This window comes from Oncorhynchus clarkii, chromosome 2 (genome assembly GCF_045791955.1).
Source record: "Oncorhynchus clarkii lewisi isolate Uvic-CL-2024 chromosome 2, UVic_Ocla_1.0, whole genome shotgun sequence".
Lineage (NCBI taxonomy): Eukaryota > Metazoa > Chordata > Actinopteri > Salmoniformes > Salmonidae > Oncorhynchus > Oncorhynchus clarkii.
This window is the reverse complement of record NC_092148.1, coordinates 4,233,536-4,254,976: the sequence shown is the minus strand read 5'-3', so window position 1 is coordinate 4,254,976 and position 21,441 is coordinate 4,233,536. Positions and strand designations below refer to the sequence as shown.

At 48.6% G+C, this 21,441-nt stretch overlaps 1 protein-coding gene across 1 annotated transcript in view; it reads right to left on the bottom strand.

Annotated features, from left to right (window-relative positions):
- LOC139418994 (oxysterol-binding protein-related protein 10-like) overlaps positions 1-21,441 on the bottom strand; it is a 134,495-nt gene that overhangs the window by 68,412 nt on the left and 44,642 nt on the right. Inside the window, exons 4-5 of the mRNA XM_071168803.1 lie at positions 936-1,112; positions 509-628 (exon numbers count right to left, since the gene is read on the bottom strand). Coding sequence (XP_071024904.1) covers positions 509-628; positions 936-1,112 — 297 coding nt within the window. The remainder of the gene's footprint in view (positions 1-508; positions 629-935; positions 1,113-21,441) is intronic.

Sequence of the window (21,441 nt, the reverse complement as noted above, 5' to 3'; positions counted from 1 at the left end):
CGACCCAGGGTGACATGCTGCGCGGCCTGGGATAGGAGAGGAGAACAATACTAATCTCTTAGGAAACAGAAATGGATCTCCTGCTGTATCCAACCCCTGTGATAGGTTGGAGAGGATCTCCTGTTGTATCCAACCCCTCTGATAGGTTGGAGAGGATCTCCAGCTGTATCCAACCCCTCTGATAGGTTGGAGAGGATCTCCTGTTGTATCCAACCCCTCTGATAGGTTGGAGAGGATCTCCAGCTGTATCCAACCCCTCTGATACCTGGCTGACAGCATGTGGAGACACTCCCCCCAGACAGGAGAGGGTAGCTGCTGACGTACCTGGCTGACATTGTGTTGCAGCATGTGGAGACACTCCCCTAGACAGGAGAGGGTAGCTGCTGACGTACCTGGCTGACAACATGTGGAGACACTCCCCCAGACAGGAGAGGGTAGCTGCTGACGTACCTGGCTGACAGCATGTGGAGACACTCCCCCAGACAGGAGAGGGTAGCTGCTGACGTACCTGGCTGACAGCATGTGGAGACACTCCCCCAGACAGGAGAGGGTAGCTGCTGACGTACCTGGCTGACAGCATGTGGAGACACTCCCCCAGACAGGAGAGGGTAGCTGCTGACGTACCTGGCTGACAGCATGTGGAGACACTCCCCCAGACAGGAGAGGGTAGCTGCTGACGTACCTGGCTGACAGCATGTGGAGACACTCCCCCCAGACAGGAGAGGGTAGCTGCTGACGTACCTGGCTGACATTGTGTTACAGCATGTGGAGACACTCCCCCAGACAGGAGAGGGTAGCTGCTGACGTACCTGGCTGACAGCATGTGGAGACACTCCCCCAGACAGGAGAGGGTAGCTGCTGACGTACCTGGCTGACATTGTGTTGCAGAATGTGGAGACACTCCCCCAGACAGGAGAGGGTAGCTGCTGACGTACCTGGCTGACATTGTGTTGCAGCATGTGGAGACACTCCCCCAGACAGGAGAGGGTAGCTGCTGACGTGGCCTTGAGGAGGAGAAGGTCCTGGTCTAAGGAGGACAGAGGACCACGGGAGGGCAGGGACTCTATGGAGTTAACCAGGTTCTTCTGTTGGCCCTCCGCCTGGGTCATCACCTAGAGGGAGGGAGGAGAGAGGTTAAATAACACACACACACACACACACACAGAGACACACACACACAGAGACACACACACACACACACAGAGACACACACAGAGACACACACACACACACACACACACACACACACACACACACACACACACACACACACACACACACACACACACACACACAGAGACACACACACACACACACACAAACAAGCAAGCAAGCGTTGGTCGCCTAGGGCTGTGTAAGTCCAACTCCAACATTGACTGGTACGGCCCAGCCATCCAAGGAGCAGGTACCTGCTGGGTGAATCTGTACGGCCCGGCCATCCAAGGAGCAGGTAACTGCTGGGTGAATCTGTACGGCCCAGCCATCCAAGGAGCAGGTACCTGCTGGGTGAATCTGTACGGCCCAGCCATCCAAGGAGCAGATTACCTGCTGGGTGAATCTGTACGGCCCAGCCATCCAAGGAGCAGGTACCTGCTGGGTGAATCTGTACGGCCCAGCCATCCAAGGAGCAGGTAACTGCTGGGTGAATCTGTACGGCCCAGCCATCCAAGGAGCAGGTAACTGCTGGGTGAATCTGTACGGCCCGGCCATCCAAGGAGCAGGTAACTGCTGGGTGAATCTGTACAGCCCAGCCATCCAAGGAGCAGGTAACTGCTGGGTGAATCTGTACGGCCCAGCCAATCAAAGAGTAGGTAACTGCTGGATGAATCTGTACGGCCCGGCCATCCAAGGAGAAGGTAACTGCTGGGTGAATCTGTACGGCCCAGCCAATCAAAGAGCAGGTAACTGCTGGATGAATCTGTACGGCCCGGCCATCCAAGGAGCAGGTAACTGCTGGGTGAATCTGTACGGCCCGGCCATCCAAGGAGAAGGTAACTGCTGGGTGAATCTGTACGGCCCAGCCAATCAAAGAGTAGGTAACTGCTGGATGAATCTGTACGGCCCGGCCATCCAAGGAGAAGGTAACTGCTGGGTGAATCTGTACGGCCCAGCCAATCAAAGAGCAGGTAACTGCTGGATGAATCTGTACGGCCCGGCCATCCAAGGAGCAGGTACCTGCTGGATGAATCTGTACGGCCCGGCCATCCAAGGAGCAGGTAACTGCTGGGTGAATCTGTACGGCCCGGCCATCCAAGGAGCAGGTACCTGCTGGATGAATCTCTATGTAGGAACAGCTGAGGTGTTCTACAAATTGACAAATACATGTTGGGACGACATGCCAAAGCAAGATATGTGACTGTAGCTAGTCAAAGCATGAGAGGAGAATTGTGGGGTAGTTAAAGTATTCTATATAGATGTAGGCACTTTAGGGGCACAGCCAGTAATGTAGGCAGGCGGTGGGGGCCTGAGAGTCATGACAATTCTCAGCACCTACCCTGTCTGGTTCTGTCTGTCTCTCAGCCACCTACCCTGTCTGGTTCAGTCTGTCTCTCAGCCACCTACCCTGTCTGGTTCAGTCTGTCTCTCAGCCACCTACCCTGTCTGGTTCAGTCTGTCTCTCAGCCACCTACCCTGTCTGGTTCAGTCTGTCTCTCAGCCACCTACCCTGTCTGGTTCAGTCTGTCTCTCAGCCACCTACCCTGTCTGGTTCAGTCTGTCTCTCAGCCACCTACCCTGTCTGGTTCAGTCTGTCTCTCAGCCACCTACCCTGTCTGGTTCAGTCTGTCTCTCAGCCACCTACCCTGTCTGGTTCAGTCTGTCTCTGTCACGAACATAATTACATCTGGCACCTCTGACAGCTAGGTGGGCTGGGAGAAGGACAGGATTATGCTGTCTCTCTCTCTCTCTCTCACACACAACACAAATAAGCTATACTCTTGTGAGTGCTCACTGTCTGTGACTCATCGGCAGGGAGATAAGGAGAGTGGAGGTAGCATGAGCATGAACTCAATTAAACACACACACACACACACACCACTCACACCACTCACACCACACCTCTCACACACACACCAATCACTTGTTCTTCACAAAATGGAACATCCATTCCTCATTCACACCTCACACACACCACTTACACAGACAAACACACACACACACACACACACACACACACACACACACACACACACACACACACACACACACACACACACACACACACACACACACACACACCTCTTACACAGACAAACACACACACACACACACACACAGACACAAACCTCACGCACGCACACACAAATACATTGTTATTCATCACATGCTTCGTAAACAACAGGTGTAGACTAACAGTCTCAGTGCACCGGTAACAATGCCATGCGGTAGCAGGGAGAACAGTCTATGACTGCCTTCCTCTGACACCGCCTGGTATAGAGGTCCTGGATGGCAGGAAGATTGGACCCAGTGGTGTAGTGCCATGCGATAGCAGAGAGAACAGTTTATGACTGCCTTCCTCTGACATCGCCTGGTATAGAGGTCCTGGATGGCAGGAAGATTGAACCCAGTGGTGTAGTGCCATGCGGTAGCAGAGAGAACAGTCTATGACTGCCTTCCTCTGACACCGCCTGGTATAGAGGTCCTGGATGGCAGGAAGATTGAACCCAGTGGTGTAGTGCCATGCGGTAGCAGAGAGAACAGTCTATGACTGCCTTCCTCTGACACCGCCTGGTATAGAGGTCCTGGATGGCAGGAAGATTGGACCCAGTGGTGTAGTGCCATGCAGTAGCAGAGAGAACAGTCTATGACTGGACTCTGACAATGTTTTGAGCCTTCCTCTGACACCGCCTGGTATAGAGGTCCTGGATGGCAGGAAGCTTGGACCCAGTGGTGACCTGGGCAGTACACACTACCCTCTGTAGCACCTTACAGTTAGATGCCAAGCAGTTGCAATACCAGGCGGTGATGCAGCCAGTCAAGATGCTCTCAATGGTGCAACTGTAGAAATTTTTGAGGATCTTTTCAGCCTCCTGAGGGGGAAGAGGCGTTGTCGTGCCCTCCTCATGACTGTGTTTGGTGTGTTTGGACCAAGATAGATCCTTAGTGTTGTGGACAACGAGGAACTTGAAGCTCTCAACCCCGGCTCCACTACAACCCCGTCGATGAGGATGAGGGGACGTGCTCAACCCTCCGTTTACTGTAGTCCACCATCAGCTCCTCGGTGTTGCTGAGAAGCCACACACTCTCACACTCTCACATCCCTCACAAACCGTGACATCAGCCCATCTCACTAACTTAATAATGACTTTACCGGGGAGAAAAGAGGAGCAGGACCGAGAGCTGATGTGGACAGATAGTCTCTCCAGGTTTCTGCTAGCAGCCCTATAACAGACTAACACTCAACGTGTTATAATGTCTCTGTCGCAAAACGGCACCCTATATTCCCTATGAAGTGTGCACTTATGTTGACTTTGCTCAAAATTTGTGCACTTTGTATGGGGAATAGGGTACCGTTTTGGGGACGCAAGCCAGTGTCTGTCACACTACGGGGGGTAAACTTTAGCATCGCTTCTGCCGCTAGCAAAGTCATATCCCAAACTCTCAGTTTCATATCCCAACCTCTCAGTTTCATATTCCAACCTCTCAGTTTCATATTCCAACCTTTCAGTTTCATATTCCAACCCTTCAGTTTCATATTCCAACCTTTCAGTTTCATATTCCAACCCTTCAGTTTCATATCCCAAACCTTCAGTTTCATATTCCAACCCTTCAGTTTCATATCCCAATCCTTCAGTTTCATATCCCAACCCTTCAGTTTCATATTCCAACCTTTCAGTTTCATATTCCAACCCTTCAGTTTCATATTCCAACCCTTCAGTTTCATATCCCAACCCTTCAGTTTCATATCCCAACCCTTCAGTTTCATATTCCAACCTTTCACTTTCATATTCCAACCTTTCAGTTTCATATTCCAACCCTTCAGTTTCATATTCCAACCTTTCAGTTTCATATTCCAACCCTTCAGTTTCATATCCCAACCCTTCAGTTTCATATTCCAACCCTTCAGTTTCATATCCCAATCCTTCAGTTTCATATCCCAACCCTTCAGTTTCATATTCCAACCTTTCAGTTTCATATTCCAACCCTTCAGTTTCATATTCCAACCCTTCAGTTTCATATCCCAACCCTTCAGTTTCATATCCCAACCCTTCAGTTTCATATTCCAACCTTTCAGTTTCATATTCCAACCCTTCAGTTTCATATTCCAACCCTTCAGTTTCATATCCCAACCCTTCAGTTTCATATTCCAACCCTTCAGTTTCATATTCCAACCCTTCAGTTTCATATTCCAACCCTTCAGTTTCATATCCCAACCCTTCAGTTTCATATTCCAACCTCTTAGTTTCATATCCCAACCCTTCAGTTTCATATTCCAACCTCTCAGTTTCATATCCCAACCCTTCAGTTTCATATTTCAACCTCTCAGTTTCATATCCCAACCCTTCAGTTTCATATTCCAACCTTTCAGTTTCATATTCCAACCCTTCAGTTTCATATTCCAACCCTTCAGTTTCATGTTCCAACCCTTCAGTTTCATATTCCAACCCTTCAGTTTCATATTCCAACCCTTCAGTTTCATATTCCAACCCTTCAGTTTCATATTCCAACCCTCAGGAAAAATGGATGCCAAGTCTCTGTTCTTCATAAGCGACAGAAAGTCATGATTTTGCACAAATAAAATAATAGAACACAGAGGAGAAAAACACAGGTCCTTGATCTCTCTAGGAGATAGGGTTGGTCCCTATTCTAGGGCTTTCCTAGGTTGGTCCCTATTCTAGGGCTTTACTAGGGTTGGTCCCTACTCTAGGGCTTTACTAGGGTTGGTCCCTATTCTAGGACTTTACTAGGGTTGGTCCCTATTCTAGGGCTTTCCTAGGTTGGTCCCTATTCTAGGGCTTTACTAGTTTTGGTCCCTATTCTAGGGTTTTACTAGGGTTGGTCCCTATTCTAGGGCTTTACTAGGGTTGGTCCCTATTCTAGGGCTTTACTAGGGTTGGTCCCTATTCTAGGACTTTCCTAGGGTTGGTCGCTATTCTAGGACTTTCCTAGGGTTGGTCCCTATTCTAGGGCTTTACTAGGGTTGGTCCCTATTCTAGGGCTTTACTAGGGTCGGTCCCTATTCTAGGGCTTTACTAGGGTCGGTCCCTATTCTAGGGCTTTACTGGGGTCGGTCCCTATTCTAGGGCTTTACTAGGGTCGGCCCCTATTCTAGGGCTTTACTAGGGTCGGTCCCTATTCTAGGGCTTTCCTAGGGTTGGTCCCTATTCTAGGGCTTTCCTAGGGTTGATCCCTATTCTAGGGCTTTACTAGGGTCGGTCCCTATTCTAGGGCTTTACTAGGATTGGTCCCTATTCTAGGGCTTTACTAGGGTTGGTCCCTTTTCTAGGGCTTTCCTAGGGTTGGTCCCTATTCTAGGGATTTACTAGGGTTGGTCCCTATTCTAGGGCTTTACTAGGGTTGGTTCCTATTCTAGGGCTCTACTAGGATTGGTCCCTATTCTAGGGCTTTACTATGGTTGGTCCCTATTCTAGGGCTTTACTAGGGTTGGTCCCTATTCTAGGGCTTTCCTAGGGTTGGTCCCTATTCTAGGACTTTACTAGGGTCAGTTCCTATTCCAGGGATTTACTGTCTGTCTGTCTGTCTGTCTGTCTGTCTGTCTGTCTGTCTGTCTGTCTGTCTGTCTGTCTGTCTGTCTGTCGCTCTCTTTTCCTCTCTCATTTATTTCCTTCTCCCCATCACTCTCTCTTCCCCCCCGCCCCTCTCTCTGTCTCTCTCTCTCTATATATCTCTCTCTCTCTCCATCTCTCTCTCTTATCAGTCTTAGCCCTGTGGTCTCTGGGGCCAGCAACATTCTTTCAGAGGAGTCATTAATTCTTGCAAGTCACAGACACACAAACATACACAAACACACACACACACACTGTTCCCTGAACTCTATGAAGATTCCTTTGTTCTCAGCTTAGACCTGAATCAAAGAGACAGAGACAGAGACATAGACAGCTTCACAATGAAAAGAAAAACTCCAAAGATATGCCACCGACAGATAAAATCCATCACTCTTTCTTTCCCATGTACTCTCTCCTACCTCTCTCTGTAGTCTCCTACCTCTCTCTGTATCCCTGTTACTTCTCATCCCCTTTTCTCTCCCCCTTCTCTCTCTCTCTCTCACCCTTTCTCTCTCTCTCTCTCTCTCTCTCTCTCTCACCCTTTCTCTCTCTCTCCCCCCCTCTCTCTCTCTCTCTCTCTGTCTCTCTCTCTCACCCCCTCTCTCTCTCTCTCTCTCTCTCTCTCTCTCTCTCTCTCTCTCACCCTCTCTCTCCCTCTCTCTCTCCCTTTCTCTCTCTCTCCCTCTCTCTCTCTCCCTCTCTCTCTCTCCCCCCTCTCTGTGTCACACATATTATTTTTTCCCTCTCTCTCCCCCCCTCTCTCTCTCCCTCTCTCCCCTCCCTCTCTCTCTATCTCTCTCTCTCTTTCTCTCTCTCCACCCTCTCTCTCCACCCTCTCTCTCTCTCTCTCTCCCCCCCCTCTCGCTCTCCCCCTCTCTCTCTCTCTCTCCCCCCCTCTCTCTCTCTCTCTCTCTCTCTCTCTCTCTCACCCTCTCTCTCTCTCTCTCTCTCTCTCTCTATCCCTCTCTCTCTCTCTCTCTCTCACCCTCTCTCTCCCTCTCTCTCTCCCTTTCTCTCTCTCTCCCTCTCTCTCTCTCCCTCTCTCTCTCTCCCCCCTCTCTGTGTCACATATATTATTTTTTCCCTCTCTCTCCCCCCCTCTCTCTCTCCCTCTCTCCCCTCCCTCTCTCTCTCCCTCTCTCTCACTCCCCCTCTCTGTGTCACACATTATTTTTTCCCTCTCTCCCTCTCTCTCTCTCTCTCTCTCTCTCTCCCCCCCTCTCTCTCCCTCCCTCTCTCTCTCTCCCCCCTCTCTGTGTCATACATATTATTTTTTCCCTCTCTCTCTCTCTCTCTCTCCCTCTCTCTCTGTATTTTGTAATATATATTCATCACCTGGTATAATGTTCTGGTGCAGTATAGTGGGGTGCTCATTATGCCCTCCATCCCTCCTCTTCCTCTTTCCACATCCCTCTCCTCTTCCTCTCCCCACATCCCTCTCCTCTTCCTCTCTCCACATCCCTCTCCTCCTCCTCTCTCCACATCCCTCTCCCTCTTCCTCTCCCCACATCCCTCTCCTGTTTCTCTGTCCCCTTCCCAGGGCCTGTCATTAGATGGCTCCAGGTAGAAATGACCCAGAAGCACTGATAGCATCAGTTTACCTTGCCCAAAAATCCTGGTGTGCTGTCCTTCCTTACGGAAAGGGAATGTCCTCGTGTACTATCCCTGCTCAACCAATGAAAACATGCATTGCTGATAAGGAAGAAGTGAAATCCCCTGCTTAGGGTTGTACGTCTGTCAGCTCAGTAATCTAATAAAAGGTAGTAATACAGTTCAAAGGTCATGCTCGATCCCCCCCCCCCCCCCCCCCCACCGCCATCAAAAAGGGTAGAGTTAGATTTTAGGGTCTGAGGGTCAGACCACCATCCCATCCCCATCCAGGTTGATCTCCAACACCCAGGAGAGGAGAGACCTCTAGGAACCAGACACAGCACTTCCTCTTTTAAATACATATCCCACCCCTCTGTGGAGACAGAACTCAGCTAATCCCAGAGGAGAGACACAGCTGTATAAAGGCCGGAGCCATGCAGTCACCCCTATCTCAGGAAACCCAAAAAAGAGAGGCTATTGACCCTTATGTCAATCCAAGTAACGTAATAAGAAAATCCCCATCAAAATCCATCAGTTTAGGCAAGAGATATCAGGGTTTCTTGGTGTGGGCTGTGTCTAGAGATATCAGGGTTTCTTGGTGTGGGCTGTGTGTCAATCCAACACTAGAGATATCAGGGTTTCTTGGTGTGGGCTGTGTCTAGAGATATCAGGGTTTCTTGGTGTGGGCTGTGTGTCGATCTAACACTAGAGATATCAGGGTTTCTTGGTGTGGGCTGTGTCTAGAGATATCAGGGTTTCTTGGTGTGGGCTGTGTCTAGAGGTATCAAGGTTTCTTGGTGTGGGCTGTGTCTAGAGATATCAGGGTTTCTTGGTGTGGGCTGTGTCTAGAGATATCAGGGTTTCTTGGTGTGGGCTGTGTCTAGAGATATCAGGGTTTCTTGGTGTGGGCTGTGTCTAGAGATATCAGGGTTTCTTGCTGTGGGCTGTGTCTCAATCCAACACATCTGTCTACTGTACGTCGGCCTTCTGCATCTGTGGTGGAAGGTGGCCGAGCTACAGCGGTGGAAGGTGGCCGAGCTACAGCGGTGGAAGGTGGCCGAGCTACAGCGGTGTTTGTCAGACCAGGAGACATCCTGAAAATCGATCCTCTCACGGAAACGTCTGTAGCGTCTGAACGGTTTGGCCTATAAACTAATATGGCCCCTCTATGGAAAGATGAGGCTCTCACGAACACGATGATGTAGCACATACAAATGAAGGTCGTTTTGTGCCAACAAAAATAAGCGGTTTAATATGTGGCCAAAAAATATATATATACAGTGCCTTGCGAAAGTATTCGCCCCCCTTGAACTTTGCGACCTTTTGCCACATTTCAGGCTTCAAACAAAGATATAAAACTGTATTTTTTTGTGAAGAATCAACAACAAGTGGGACACAATCATGAAGTGGAACGACATTTATTGGATATTTCAAACTTTTTTAACAAATCAAAAACTGAAAAATTGGGCATGCAAAATTATTCAGCCCCTTAAGTTAATACTTTGTAGCGCCACCTTTTGCTGCGATTACAGCTGTAAGTCGCTTGGGGTATGTCTCTATCAGTTTTGCACATCGAGAGACTGAAATGTTTTCCCATTCCTCCTTGCAAAACAGCTCGAGCTCAGTGAGGTTGGATGGAGAGCATTTGTGAACAGCAGTTTTCAGTTCTTTCCACATATTCTCGATTGGATTCAGGTCTGGACTTTGACTTGGCCATTCTAACACCTGGATATGTTTATTTTTGAACCATTCCATTGTAGATTTTGCTTTATGTTTTGGATCATTGTCTTGTTGGAAGACAAATCTCCGTCCCAGTCTCAGGTCTTTTGCAGATTCCATCAGGTTTTCTTCCAGAATGGTCCTCTATTTGGCTCCATCCATCTTCCCATCAATTTTAACCATCTTCCCTGTCCCTGCTGAAGAAAAGCAGGCCCAAACCATGATGCTGCCACCACCATGTTTGACAGTGGGGATGGTGTGTTCAGGGTGATGAGCTGTGTTGCTTTTACGCCAAACATAACGTTTTGCATTGTTGCCAAAAAGTTCAATTTTGGTTTCATCTGACCAGAGCACCTTCTTCCACATGTTTGGTGTGTCTCCCAGGTGGCTTGTGGCAAACTTTAAACAACACTTTTTATGGATATCTTTAAGAAATGGCTTTCTTCTTGCCACTCTTCCATAAAGGCCAGATTTGTGCAATATACGACTGATTGTTGTCCTATGGACAGAGTCTCCCACCTCAGCTGTAGATCTCTGCAGTTCATCCAGAGTGATCATGGGCCTCTTGGCTGCATCTCTGATCAGTCTTCTCCTTGTATGAGCTGAAAGTTTAGAGGGACGGCCAGGTCTTGGTAGATTTGCAGTGGTCTGATACTCCTTCCATTTCAATATTATCGCTTGCACAGTGCTCCTTGGGATGTTTAAAGCTTGGGAAATCTTTTTGTATCCAAATCCGGCTTTAAACTTCTTCACAACAGTATCTCGGACCTGCCTGGTGTGTTCCTTGTTCTTCATGATGCTCTCTGCGCTTTTAACGGACCTCTGAGACTATCACAGTGCAGGTGCATTTATACGGAGACTTGATTACACACAGGTGGATTGTATTTATCATCATTAGTCATTTAGGTCAACATTGGATCATTCAGAGATCCTCACTGAACTTCTGGAGAGAGTTTGCTGCACTGAAAGTAAAGGGGCTGAATAATTTTGCACGCCCAATTTTTCAGTTTTTGATTTGTTAAAAAAGTTTGAAATATCCAATAAATGTCGTTCCACTTCATGATTGTGTCCCACTTGTTGTTGAAAAAAAATACAGTTTTATATCTTTATGTTTGAAGCCTGAAATGTGGCAAAAGGTCGCAAAGTTCAAGGGGGCCGAATACTTTCGCAAGGCACTGTATATTTTCATAGCTTTCTTATATCTCCTTATTCCTTATTATTTATTTTTGGACTGTCTTTTTTTGTTGCCATTTGTGATTGTGTTATTCAGTGTGTTTCTATGGGCTTATTCAGTAGTAAAGACCAAGTATTATATAATAATAATAAAATATACCTACAGGCTTCCTAAAATTCCAATTCAAATAGCTAAATGATCCCCGGTATGACCATCTTAAAAACAATTGAATATGTTATCTTAGTAGACTTGGACTTTTAGAGGTTAAGCCAGGGAGAGATAATAGAGGCCCAGAATCAGAGCCGTGACGAGGAGGGATGAAGAACTCTCAGCTCCAGGTGTGAGGAAGGATATGGAAGCAAAACGCCTGAAGCATCTGTCACACCGCAGCAGACGTTCTATTACACTCAAGATATAACATCTATTTATATATATGATAACATCTATTTCTACAAAGACAGGTTTATATAACTTCACTTGTCGACATTTTTCGACAGATGGGAAATGGGACAGGAGGGGGGGAGGAGGGGGACAGAAGGAGGAGGGGGACAGGAGGAGGAGGGGGACAGGAGGAGGAGGGGGACAGGAGGGGGGGTGGAGGGGGGGTGAGGGGGACAGGAGGAGGGGTGAGGGGGACAGAAGGAGGGGGACAGGAGGAGGGGTGAGGGGGACAGATGCAACGCTGTAACGACTCTATAGCAACGCTGTAACGACGTTACCTACCAGAGCAGTACTACCTACCTACCTACAGTCCTACCAGAGCAGTACTACCTACCTACCTACAGCCCTACCAGAGCAGTACTACCTACTTACAGCCCTACCAGAGAGGTACAACCTACCTACCTACAGCCCTACCAGAGCAGTACTACCTACCTACCTACAGTCCTACCAGAGCAGTACTACCTACCTACCTACAGCCCTACCAGAGCAGTACTACCTACCTACCTACAGCCCTACCAGAGCAGTACTACCTACCTTCCCACCCACCATCCTACCAGAGCAGTACTACCTACCTACCTACAGTCCTACCAGAGCAGTACTACCTACCTACCTACCTACCTACAGTCTTACCAGAGCAGTACTACCTACCTACAGTCCTACCAGAGCAGTACTACCTACCTACAGCCCTACCAGAGCAGTACTACCTACCTACAGCCCTACCAGAGCAGTACTACCTACCTACAGTCCTACCAGAGCAGTACTACCTACCTACAGTCCTACCAGAGCAGTACTACCTACCTACCTACAGTCCTACCAGAGCAGTACTACCTACCTACCTACAGCCCTACCAGAGCAGTACTACCAACTTACAGCCCTACCAGAGAGGTACAACCTACCTACCTACAGCCCTACCAGAGCAGTACTACCTACCTACCTACAGCCCTACCAGAGCAGTAATACCTACCTTCCCACCCATCATCCTACCAGAGCAGTACTACCTACCTACCTACCTACAGTCCTACCAGAGCAGTACTACCTACCTACCTACAGTCCCACCAGAGCAGTACTACCTACCTACAGTCCTACCAGAGCAGTACTACCTACCTACAGTCCTACCAGAGCAGTACTACCTACCTACAGTCCTACCAGAGCAGTACTACCTACCTACCTACAGCCCTACCAGAGCAGTACTACCTACCTACCTACCTACCTACCATCCTACCAGAGCAGTACTACCTACCTACCTACAGTCCTACCAGAGCAGTACCACCTACCTACCTACAGTGCTACCAGAGCAGTACTACCTACATACAGTCCTACCAGAGCAGTACTACCTACCTACAGCCCTACCAGAGAGGTACTACCTACCTACCTACCATCCTACCAGAGCAGTACTACCTACCTACAGTCCTACCAGAGCACCACTACCTACCTACAGCCCTACCAGAGCAGTACTACCTACCTACAGTCCTACCAGAGCAGTACTACCTACCTACAGCCCTACCAGAGCAGTACTACCTACCTACAGTCCTACCAGAGCAGTACTACCTACCTACAGCCCTACCAGATCAGTACTACCTACCTACAGTCCTACCAGAGCAGTACTACCTACCTACAGCCCTACCAGAGCAGTACTATCTACCTACCTACCTACCTACCTACCTACCTACCTACCTACCAGAGCAGTACTACCTACCTACAGCCCTACCAGAGCAGTACTACCTACCTACAGTCCTACCAGAGCAGTACTACCTACCTACAGTCCTACCAGAGCAGTACTACCTACCTACAGCCCTACCAGAGCAGTACTACCTACCTACAGTCCTACCAGAGCAGTACTACCTAACTACAGCCCTACTAGAGCAGCAGCCCTACCTCTTTGACCTGGCTCAGCCTCCCTGGAGCAGGGTGGTAGTTCTGGTTGTTCTGGGTCCTGGCCCGGCGGGCCGCAGCAGGGGATCTGTGATGGGTGATGGTGACGACCCCTCCAACCCCAGGGTAGAGAGGTTTTCTCTGGGTACCAGGTGAGGAGGAGGTGAAGGAGGAGGCGACGGGCGGGGCAGGGTGGCGGTGGCTGAGTGGAGGAGGGAGCACGGAGAAGCTGAGTGTCCGGCCCTGGGTGGAGGAGGAGGTGGTGAAGGAGGTGGAGGAGGAAGAGGAGGTAGCCTGAAAGAGACTGCAGCAGCAGCAGTCAGAGGAGCCAGAACAGTCGGGTAGAGGAGGCTCACACCGCTGCTTCTTCCCGGCTGTACCTCCTCCTCCTCCTCCTCCTCCTCCTCCTCCGCTAACACCGCCATGCTCTGATGTCACACACAAGGACATCTTCTACCTGCCTGGGTCTGCCTCCCTCTGCCTGGTCGGGCTGACAGGACAGGACCTGCCAGCCAGCTACACAGCCAGGGGGAGGAGGGAGGGGAGGGGTGGTGGAGGGGAGGGGAGGGGTGGTGGCCAGTGAAGACAGGGAGGAGAGAGGGAGAGAGGAGGTACTGTATAGAGGGAGAGAGGGAGGAGGGAGAGAGGGAGGAGAGAGGGAGAGAGGAGGTACTGTATAGAGGGAGAGAGGGTGGAGGGAGAGAGGGAGGAGATACTGTATAGAGGGAGAGAGGGTGGAGGGAGAGAGGGAGGTGGGAGAGAGAGAGGAGGTACTGTATAGAGGGAGATGGGGAGGAGGGAGAGAGAGAGGAGGTACTGTATTGAGGGAGAGAGGGAGGAGCTACTGTATAGAGGGAGAGAGGGAGGAGGGAGAGAGAGGAGGTACTGTATAGAGGGAGAGAGGGTGGAATTTAATGGAGGGAGCCAGCGAGAGGTGGATGCGAGGGGACGGAGGAAGAGGTAGAGGAGGAAGAGGTGGAGAAGGAAGGGAGGGAGGAGCATGCTGCTAAGCCAGATCAGAACATCCTGCTCAGATAGCACAGCAGTCAGGACATACAGAGAGAGAGAGAGAGAGAGAGAGAGCAGAGCCAATCGAGCTGAGGCAGCCACCACCGCTAAGGTTTCAGTCTCCACAGCAGTTTTACAAGAAAACACAACACCGCTGTGCTTTAGTACACCACTGTGCACACTGCAGTAGAACCTACTGAACTATAGAAATCACCAGGAGACCTTGCTATTACAGTCAGCCATCATAATAGATCATATGCATTGGCTACTGTAAGATTGTCATCGTACGCTTTCAGGTGTTATCGACCTTTCTGGTTTGGGTTTAAAGCAGACAAAGTCGTCTTGAGTTTCTGATTTGATTCCATCCATACGAACGTTCTATTCTCACTACATCTCAGTTAAAACTCAGTTAAAGTTCCCACCTCACTCACTCAAAAGATACACTGTCTACGGGCCTCCAGAGTTGGGCAGTGGTCTAAGGCACTGCATCGCAGTGCTAGCTGTGCCACTAGAGATTCTGGGTTCGAGTTCAGGCTCTGTCGCAGCCAGGCCATGACCCGGGAGAACCATGGGGGGCGGCGCACAATTGGCCCAGCGTCGTCCGGGTTAGGGGAGGATATGGCTGGCAGGGATGTTGTTGTCTCACAGCGACTCCTGTGGTGGTAACCGGGCGCAGTGCACGCTGACACGGTCGCCAGGTGTACGGTGTTTCCTCCGACACACATTGGTGCGGCTGGCTTCCGGGTTAAGTGGGAATTGTGTCAAGAAGCAGTGCGGCTTGGTTGGGTTGTGTTTCGGGGGACGCACGGCTCTCGACCTTCGCCCTCTCCCGAATCCGTACGGGAGATGCAGCGATGAGACAAGACTGTAACTAACAATTATAATTTAATAATAAATAATAATAAAATAAAAAATAAAATACTTTTTTTTAAAAAGATGTAACGTATTCCAAAAGCAGACGACTCTCACAGACAGGCAGACAGACAGACAGACAGACAGACAGACAGACAGACAGACAGACACATCTAGAGTAAAGTCTGGTCTATCCAGACTGATATATAGTCCATTACCAAACCAATCAGTGGTAATATATTTCAGCCAGGACAGGAGGAATGATGGGATTGATTTATAAGGTGGGTTTAGATAACTGACTGTCTAAAGAGTCTGGCTCTATCAGAGTGAAACAGAGTGAAACAGGAACTCACAGGCTCTCAGTCTCTCACTCTATCTCTACTCTTCTCTCAAGGTAAATCACATCATCCCAATTACTCAGCATTCTCCCTGTAATGACATTATATTATTTCCCCAGTCTGACTCTACTCTAACATGGAGCCATTTCCCCAGTCTAACATGGAGCCATTTCCCCAGTCTGACTCTACTCTAACATGGAGCCATTTCCCCAGTCTAACATGGAGCCATTCCCCCAGTCTAACTCTACTCTAACATGGAGCCATTTCCCCAGTCTAACATGGAGCCATTTCCCCAGTCTGACTCTACTCTAACATGGAGCCATTTCCCCAGTCTAACATGGAGCCATTTCCCCAGTCTAACTCTATTCTAACATGGAGCCATTTCCCCAGTCTAACATGGAGCCATTTCCCCAGTCTAACTCTACTCTAACATGGAGCCATTTCCCCAGTCTAACTCTATTCTAACATGGAGACATTTCCCCAGTCTAACATGGAGCCATTTCCCCAGTCTAACATGGAGCCATTTCCCCAGGCTAACTCTACTCTAACATAGAGCCATTTCCCCAGTCTAACTCTACTCTAACATGGAGCCATTTCCCCAGTGTAACTCTACTCTAACATGGAGCCATTTCCCCAGTCTGACATGGAGCCATTTCCCCAGTCTAACATGGAGCCATTTCCCCAGTCTAACATGGAGCCATTTCCCCAGTCTAACATGGAGCCATTTCCCCAGTCTAACATGGAGCCATTTCCCCAGTCTAACATGGAGCCATTTCCCCAGTCTAACATGGAGCCATTTCCCCAGTCTTACTCTACTCTAACATGGAGCCATTTCCCCAGTCTAACTCTACTCTAACATGGAGCCATTTTCCCAGTCTGACATGGAGCCATTTCCCCAGTCTAACATGGAGCCATTTCCCCAGTCTGACTCTACTCTAACATGGAGCCATTTCCCCAGTCTAACATGGAGCCATTTCCCCAGTCTAACTCTACTCTAACATGGAGCCATTTCCCCAGTCTGACTCTACTCTAACATGGAGCCATTTCCCCAGTCTAACATGGAGCCATTTCCCCAGTCTAACTCTATTCTAACATGGAGCCATTTCCCCAGTCTAACATGGAGCCATTTCCCCAGTCTAACTCTACTCTAACATGGAGCCATTTCCCCAGTCTAACTCTATTCTAACATGGAGACATTTCCCCAGTCTAACATGGAGCCATTTCCCCAGTCTAACATGGAGCCATTTCCCCAGGCTAACTCTACTCTAACATAGAGCCATTTCCCCAGTCTAACTCTACTCTAACATGGAGCCATTTCCCCAGTGTAACTCTACTCTAACATGGAGCCATTTCCCCAGTCTGACATGGAGCCATTTCCCCAGTCTAACATGGAGCCATTTCCCCAGTCTAACATGGAGCCATTTCCCCAGTCTAACATGGAGCCATTTCCCCAGTCTAACATGGAGCCATTTCCCCAGTCTAACATGGAGCCATTTCCCCAGTCTAACATGGAGCCATTTCCCCAGTCTTACTCTACTCTAACATGGAGCCATTTCCCCAGTCTAACTCTACTCTAACATGGAGCCATTTTCCCAGTCTGACATGGAGCCATTTCCCCAGTCTAACATGGAGCCATTTCCCCAGTCTAACATGGAGCCATTTCCCCAGTCTAACATGGAGCCATTTCCCCAGTCTAACATGGAGCCATTTCCCCAGTCTGACATGGAGCCATTTCCCCAGTCTAACATGGAGCCATTTCCCCAGTCTAACATGGAGCCATTTCCCCAGTCTAACATGGAGCCATTTCCCCAGTCTAACTCTACTCTAACATGGAGCCATTTCCCCAGTCTAACTCTATTCTAACATAGAGCCATTTCCCCAGTCTAACATGGAGCCATTTCCCCAGTCTAACATGGAGCCATTCCCCCAGTCTAACATGGAGCCATTTCCCCAGTCTAACATGGAGCCATTTCCCCAGTCTAACATGGAGCCATTTCCCCAGTCTAACTCTACTCTAACATGGCGCCATTTCCCCAGTCTAACTCTACTCTAACATAGAGCCATTTCCCCGGTCTAACTCTATTCTAACATAGAGCAATTTCCCCAGTCTAACATGGAGCCATTTCCCCAGTCTAACATGGAGCCATTTCCCCAGTCTAACTCTACTCTAACATGGAGCCATTTCCCCAGTCTAACTCTATTCTAACATGGAGCCATTTCCCCAGTCTAACATGGAGCCATTTCCCCAGTCTAACATGGAGCCATTTCCCCAGTCTAACTCTACTCTAACATGGAGCCATTTCCCCAGTCTAACTCTATTCTAACATGGTGCCATTTCCCCAGTCTAACATGGAGCCATTTCCCAAGTCTAACTCTACTCTAACATGGAGCCATTTCCCCAGTCTAACTCTACTCTAACATGGAGCCATTTCCCCAGTCTAACTCTACTCTAACATAGAGCCATTTCCCCAGTCTAACTCTACTCTAACATGGAGCCATTTCCCCAATCAAACTCTATTCTAACATGGAGCCATTTCCCCAGTCTAACATGGAGCCATTTCCCCAGTCTAACATGGAGCCATTTCCCCAGTCTAACTCTACTCTAACATGGAGCCATTTCCCCAGTCTAACTCTATTCTAACATGGTGCCATTTCCCCAGTCTAACATAGAGCCATTTCCCCAGTCTAACTCTACTCTAACATGGAGCCATTTCCCCAGTCTAACTCTACTCTAACATGGAACCATTTCCCCAGTCTAACTCTACTCTAACATGGAGCCATTTCCCCAGTCTAACTCTACTCTAACATGGAACCATTTCCCCAGTCTAACTCTACTCTAACATAGAGCCATTTCCCCAGTCTAACTCTATTCTAACATAGAGCCATTTCCCCAGTCTAACTCTACTCTAACATGGAGCCATTTCCCCAGTCTAACTCTACTCTAACATGGAACCATTTCCCCAGTCTAACTCTACTCTAACATGGAGCCATTTCCCCAGTCTAACATGGAGCCATTTCCCCAGTCTAACTCTACTCTAACATGGAGCCATTTCCCCAGTCTAACATGGAGCCATTTCCCCAGTCTAACTCTACTCTAACATGGAGCCATTTCTCCAGTCTAACATGGAGCCATTTCCCCAGTCTAACTCTACTCTAACATGGAGCCATTTCCACAGTCTAACTCTATTCTAACATGGAGCCATTTCCCCAGTCTAACATGGAGCCATTTCCCCAGTCTAACATGGAGCCATTCCCCCAGTCTAACATGGAGCCATTTCCCCAGTCTAACATGGAGCCATTTCCCCAGTCTAACATGGAGCCATTTCCCCAGTCTAACTCTACTCTAACATGGCGCCATTTCCCCAGTCTAACTCTACTCTAACATAGAGCCATTTCCCCAGTCTAACTCTATTCTAACATAGAGCAATTTCCCCAGTCTAACATGGAGCCATTTCCCCAGTCTAACATGGAGCCATTTCCCCAGTCTAACTCTACTCTAACATGGAGCCATTTCCCCAGTCTAACTCTATTCTAACATGGAGCCATTTCCCCAGTCTAACATGGAGCCATTTCCCCAGTCTAACATGGAGCCATTTCCCCAGTCTAACTCTACTCTAACATGGAGCCATTTCCCCAGTCTAACTCTATTCTAACATGGTGCCATTTCCCCAGTCTAACATGGAGCCATTTCCCAAGTCTAACTCTACTCTAACATGGAGCCATTTCCCCAGTCTAACTCTACTCTAACATGGAGCCATTTCCCCAGTCTTACTCTACTCTAACATGGAGCCATTTCCCCAGTCTAACTCTATTCTAACATAGAGCCATTTCCCCCGTCTAACTCTACTCTAACATGGAGCCATTTCCCCAGTCAAACTCTATTCTAACATGGAGCCATTTCCCCAGTCTAACATGGAGCCATTTCCCCAGTCTAACATGGAGCCATTTCCCCAGTCTAACTCTATTCTAACATGGTGCCATTTCCCCAGTCTAACATAGAGCCATTTCCCCAGTCTAACTCTACTCTAACATGGAGCCATTTCCCCAGTCTAACTCTACTCTAACATAGAGCCATTTCCCCAGTCTAACTCTATTCTAACATAGAGCCATTTCCCCAGTCTAACTCTACTCTAACATGGAGCCATTTCCCCAGTCTAACTCTACTCTAACATGGAACCATTTCCCCAGTCTAACTCTACTCTAACATGGAGCCATTTCCCCAGTCTAACGTGGAGCCATTTCCCCAGTCTAACTCTACTCTAACATGGAGCCATTTCCCCAGTCTAACATGGAGCCATTTCCCCAGTCTAACTCTACTCTAACATGGAGCCATTTCTCCAGTCTAACATGGAGCCATTTCCCCAGTCTAACTCTACTCTAACATGGAGCCATTTCCCCAGTCTAACATGGAGCCATTTCCCCAGTCTAACTCTACTCTAACATGGAGCCATTTCTCCAGTCTAACATGGAGCCATTTCCCCAGTCTAACTCTATTCTAACATGGAGCCATTTCCCCAGTCTAACATGGAGCCATTTCCCCAGTCTAACTCTACTCTAACATGGAGCCATTTCTCCAGTCTAACATGGAGCCATTTCCCCAGTCTAACTCTACTCTAACATGGAGCCATTTCCCCAGTCTAACTCTATTCTAACATGGAGCCATTTCCCCAGTCTAACATAGAGCCATTTCCCCAGTCTAACCCTACTCTGACATGGAGCCATTTCCCCAGTCTAACTCTACTCTAACATGGAGCCATTTCCCCAGTCTAACTCTACTCTAACATGGAGCCATTTCCCCAGTCTAACATGGAGCCATTTCCCCAGTCTAACATGGAGCCATTTCCCCAGTCTAACTCTACTCTAACATAGAGCAATTTCCCCAGTCTAACTCTATTCTAACATAGAGCCATTTCCCCAGTCTAACATGGAGCCATTTCCCCAGTCTAACATGGAGCCATTTCCCCAGTCTAACATGGAGACATTTCCCCAGTCTAACATGGAGCCATTTCCCCAGTCTAACTCTACTCTAACATGGAGCCATTTCCCCAGTCTAACTCTACTCTAACATGGAGCCATTTCCCCAGTCTAACATGGAGCCATTTCCCCAGTCTAACATGGAGCCATTTCCCCAGTCTAACATGGAGCCATTTCCCCAGTCTAACCCTAAGACACAACCCCTACACACGGTTAACGTTTCTGAATGACGTTCGCTGTCCGATAGGAACGATATTGATACAAGTTAGGGACGACGGGAGGTTGTGTCAACTGAACTGATGAACCCTCTGGGAATGGGCAGTGACTCACAAAGTAAACATGGTGACCATGGCAGCGCTATGGTTACCGAGGCATGTACTGTTCCAGTGTTCTCTCTATGCACTATAAACAGCACTTCCTGGGTAGACCTATCACATAAACAGCTCTTCCTGGTTAGACCTATCATATAAACAGCACTTCCTGGGTAGACCTATCATATAAACAGCTCTTCCTGGTTAGACCTATCATATAAACAGCTCTTCCTGGTTAGGCCTATCATATAAACAGCTCTTCCTGGTTAGACCTATCATATAAACAGCTCTTCCTGGGTAGACCTTTCATTTAAACAGCACTTCCTGGTTAGACCTATCATATAAACAGCACTTCCTGGTTAGACCTATCATATAAACAGCTCTTCCTGGTTAGACCTATCATATAAACAGCTCTTCCTGGTTAGACCTATCATATA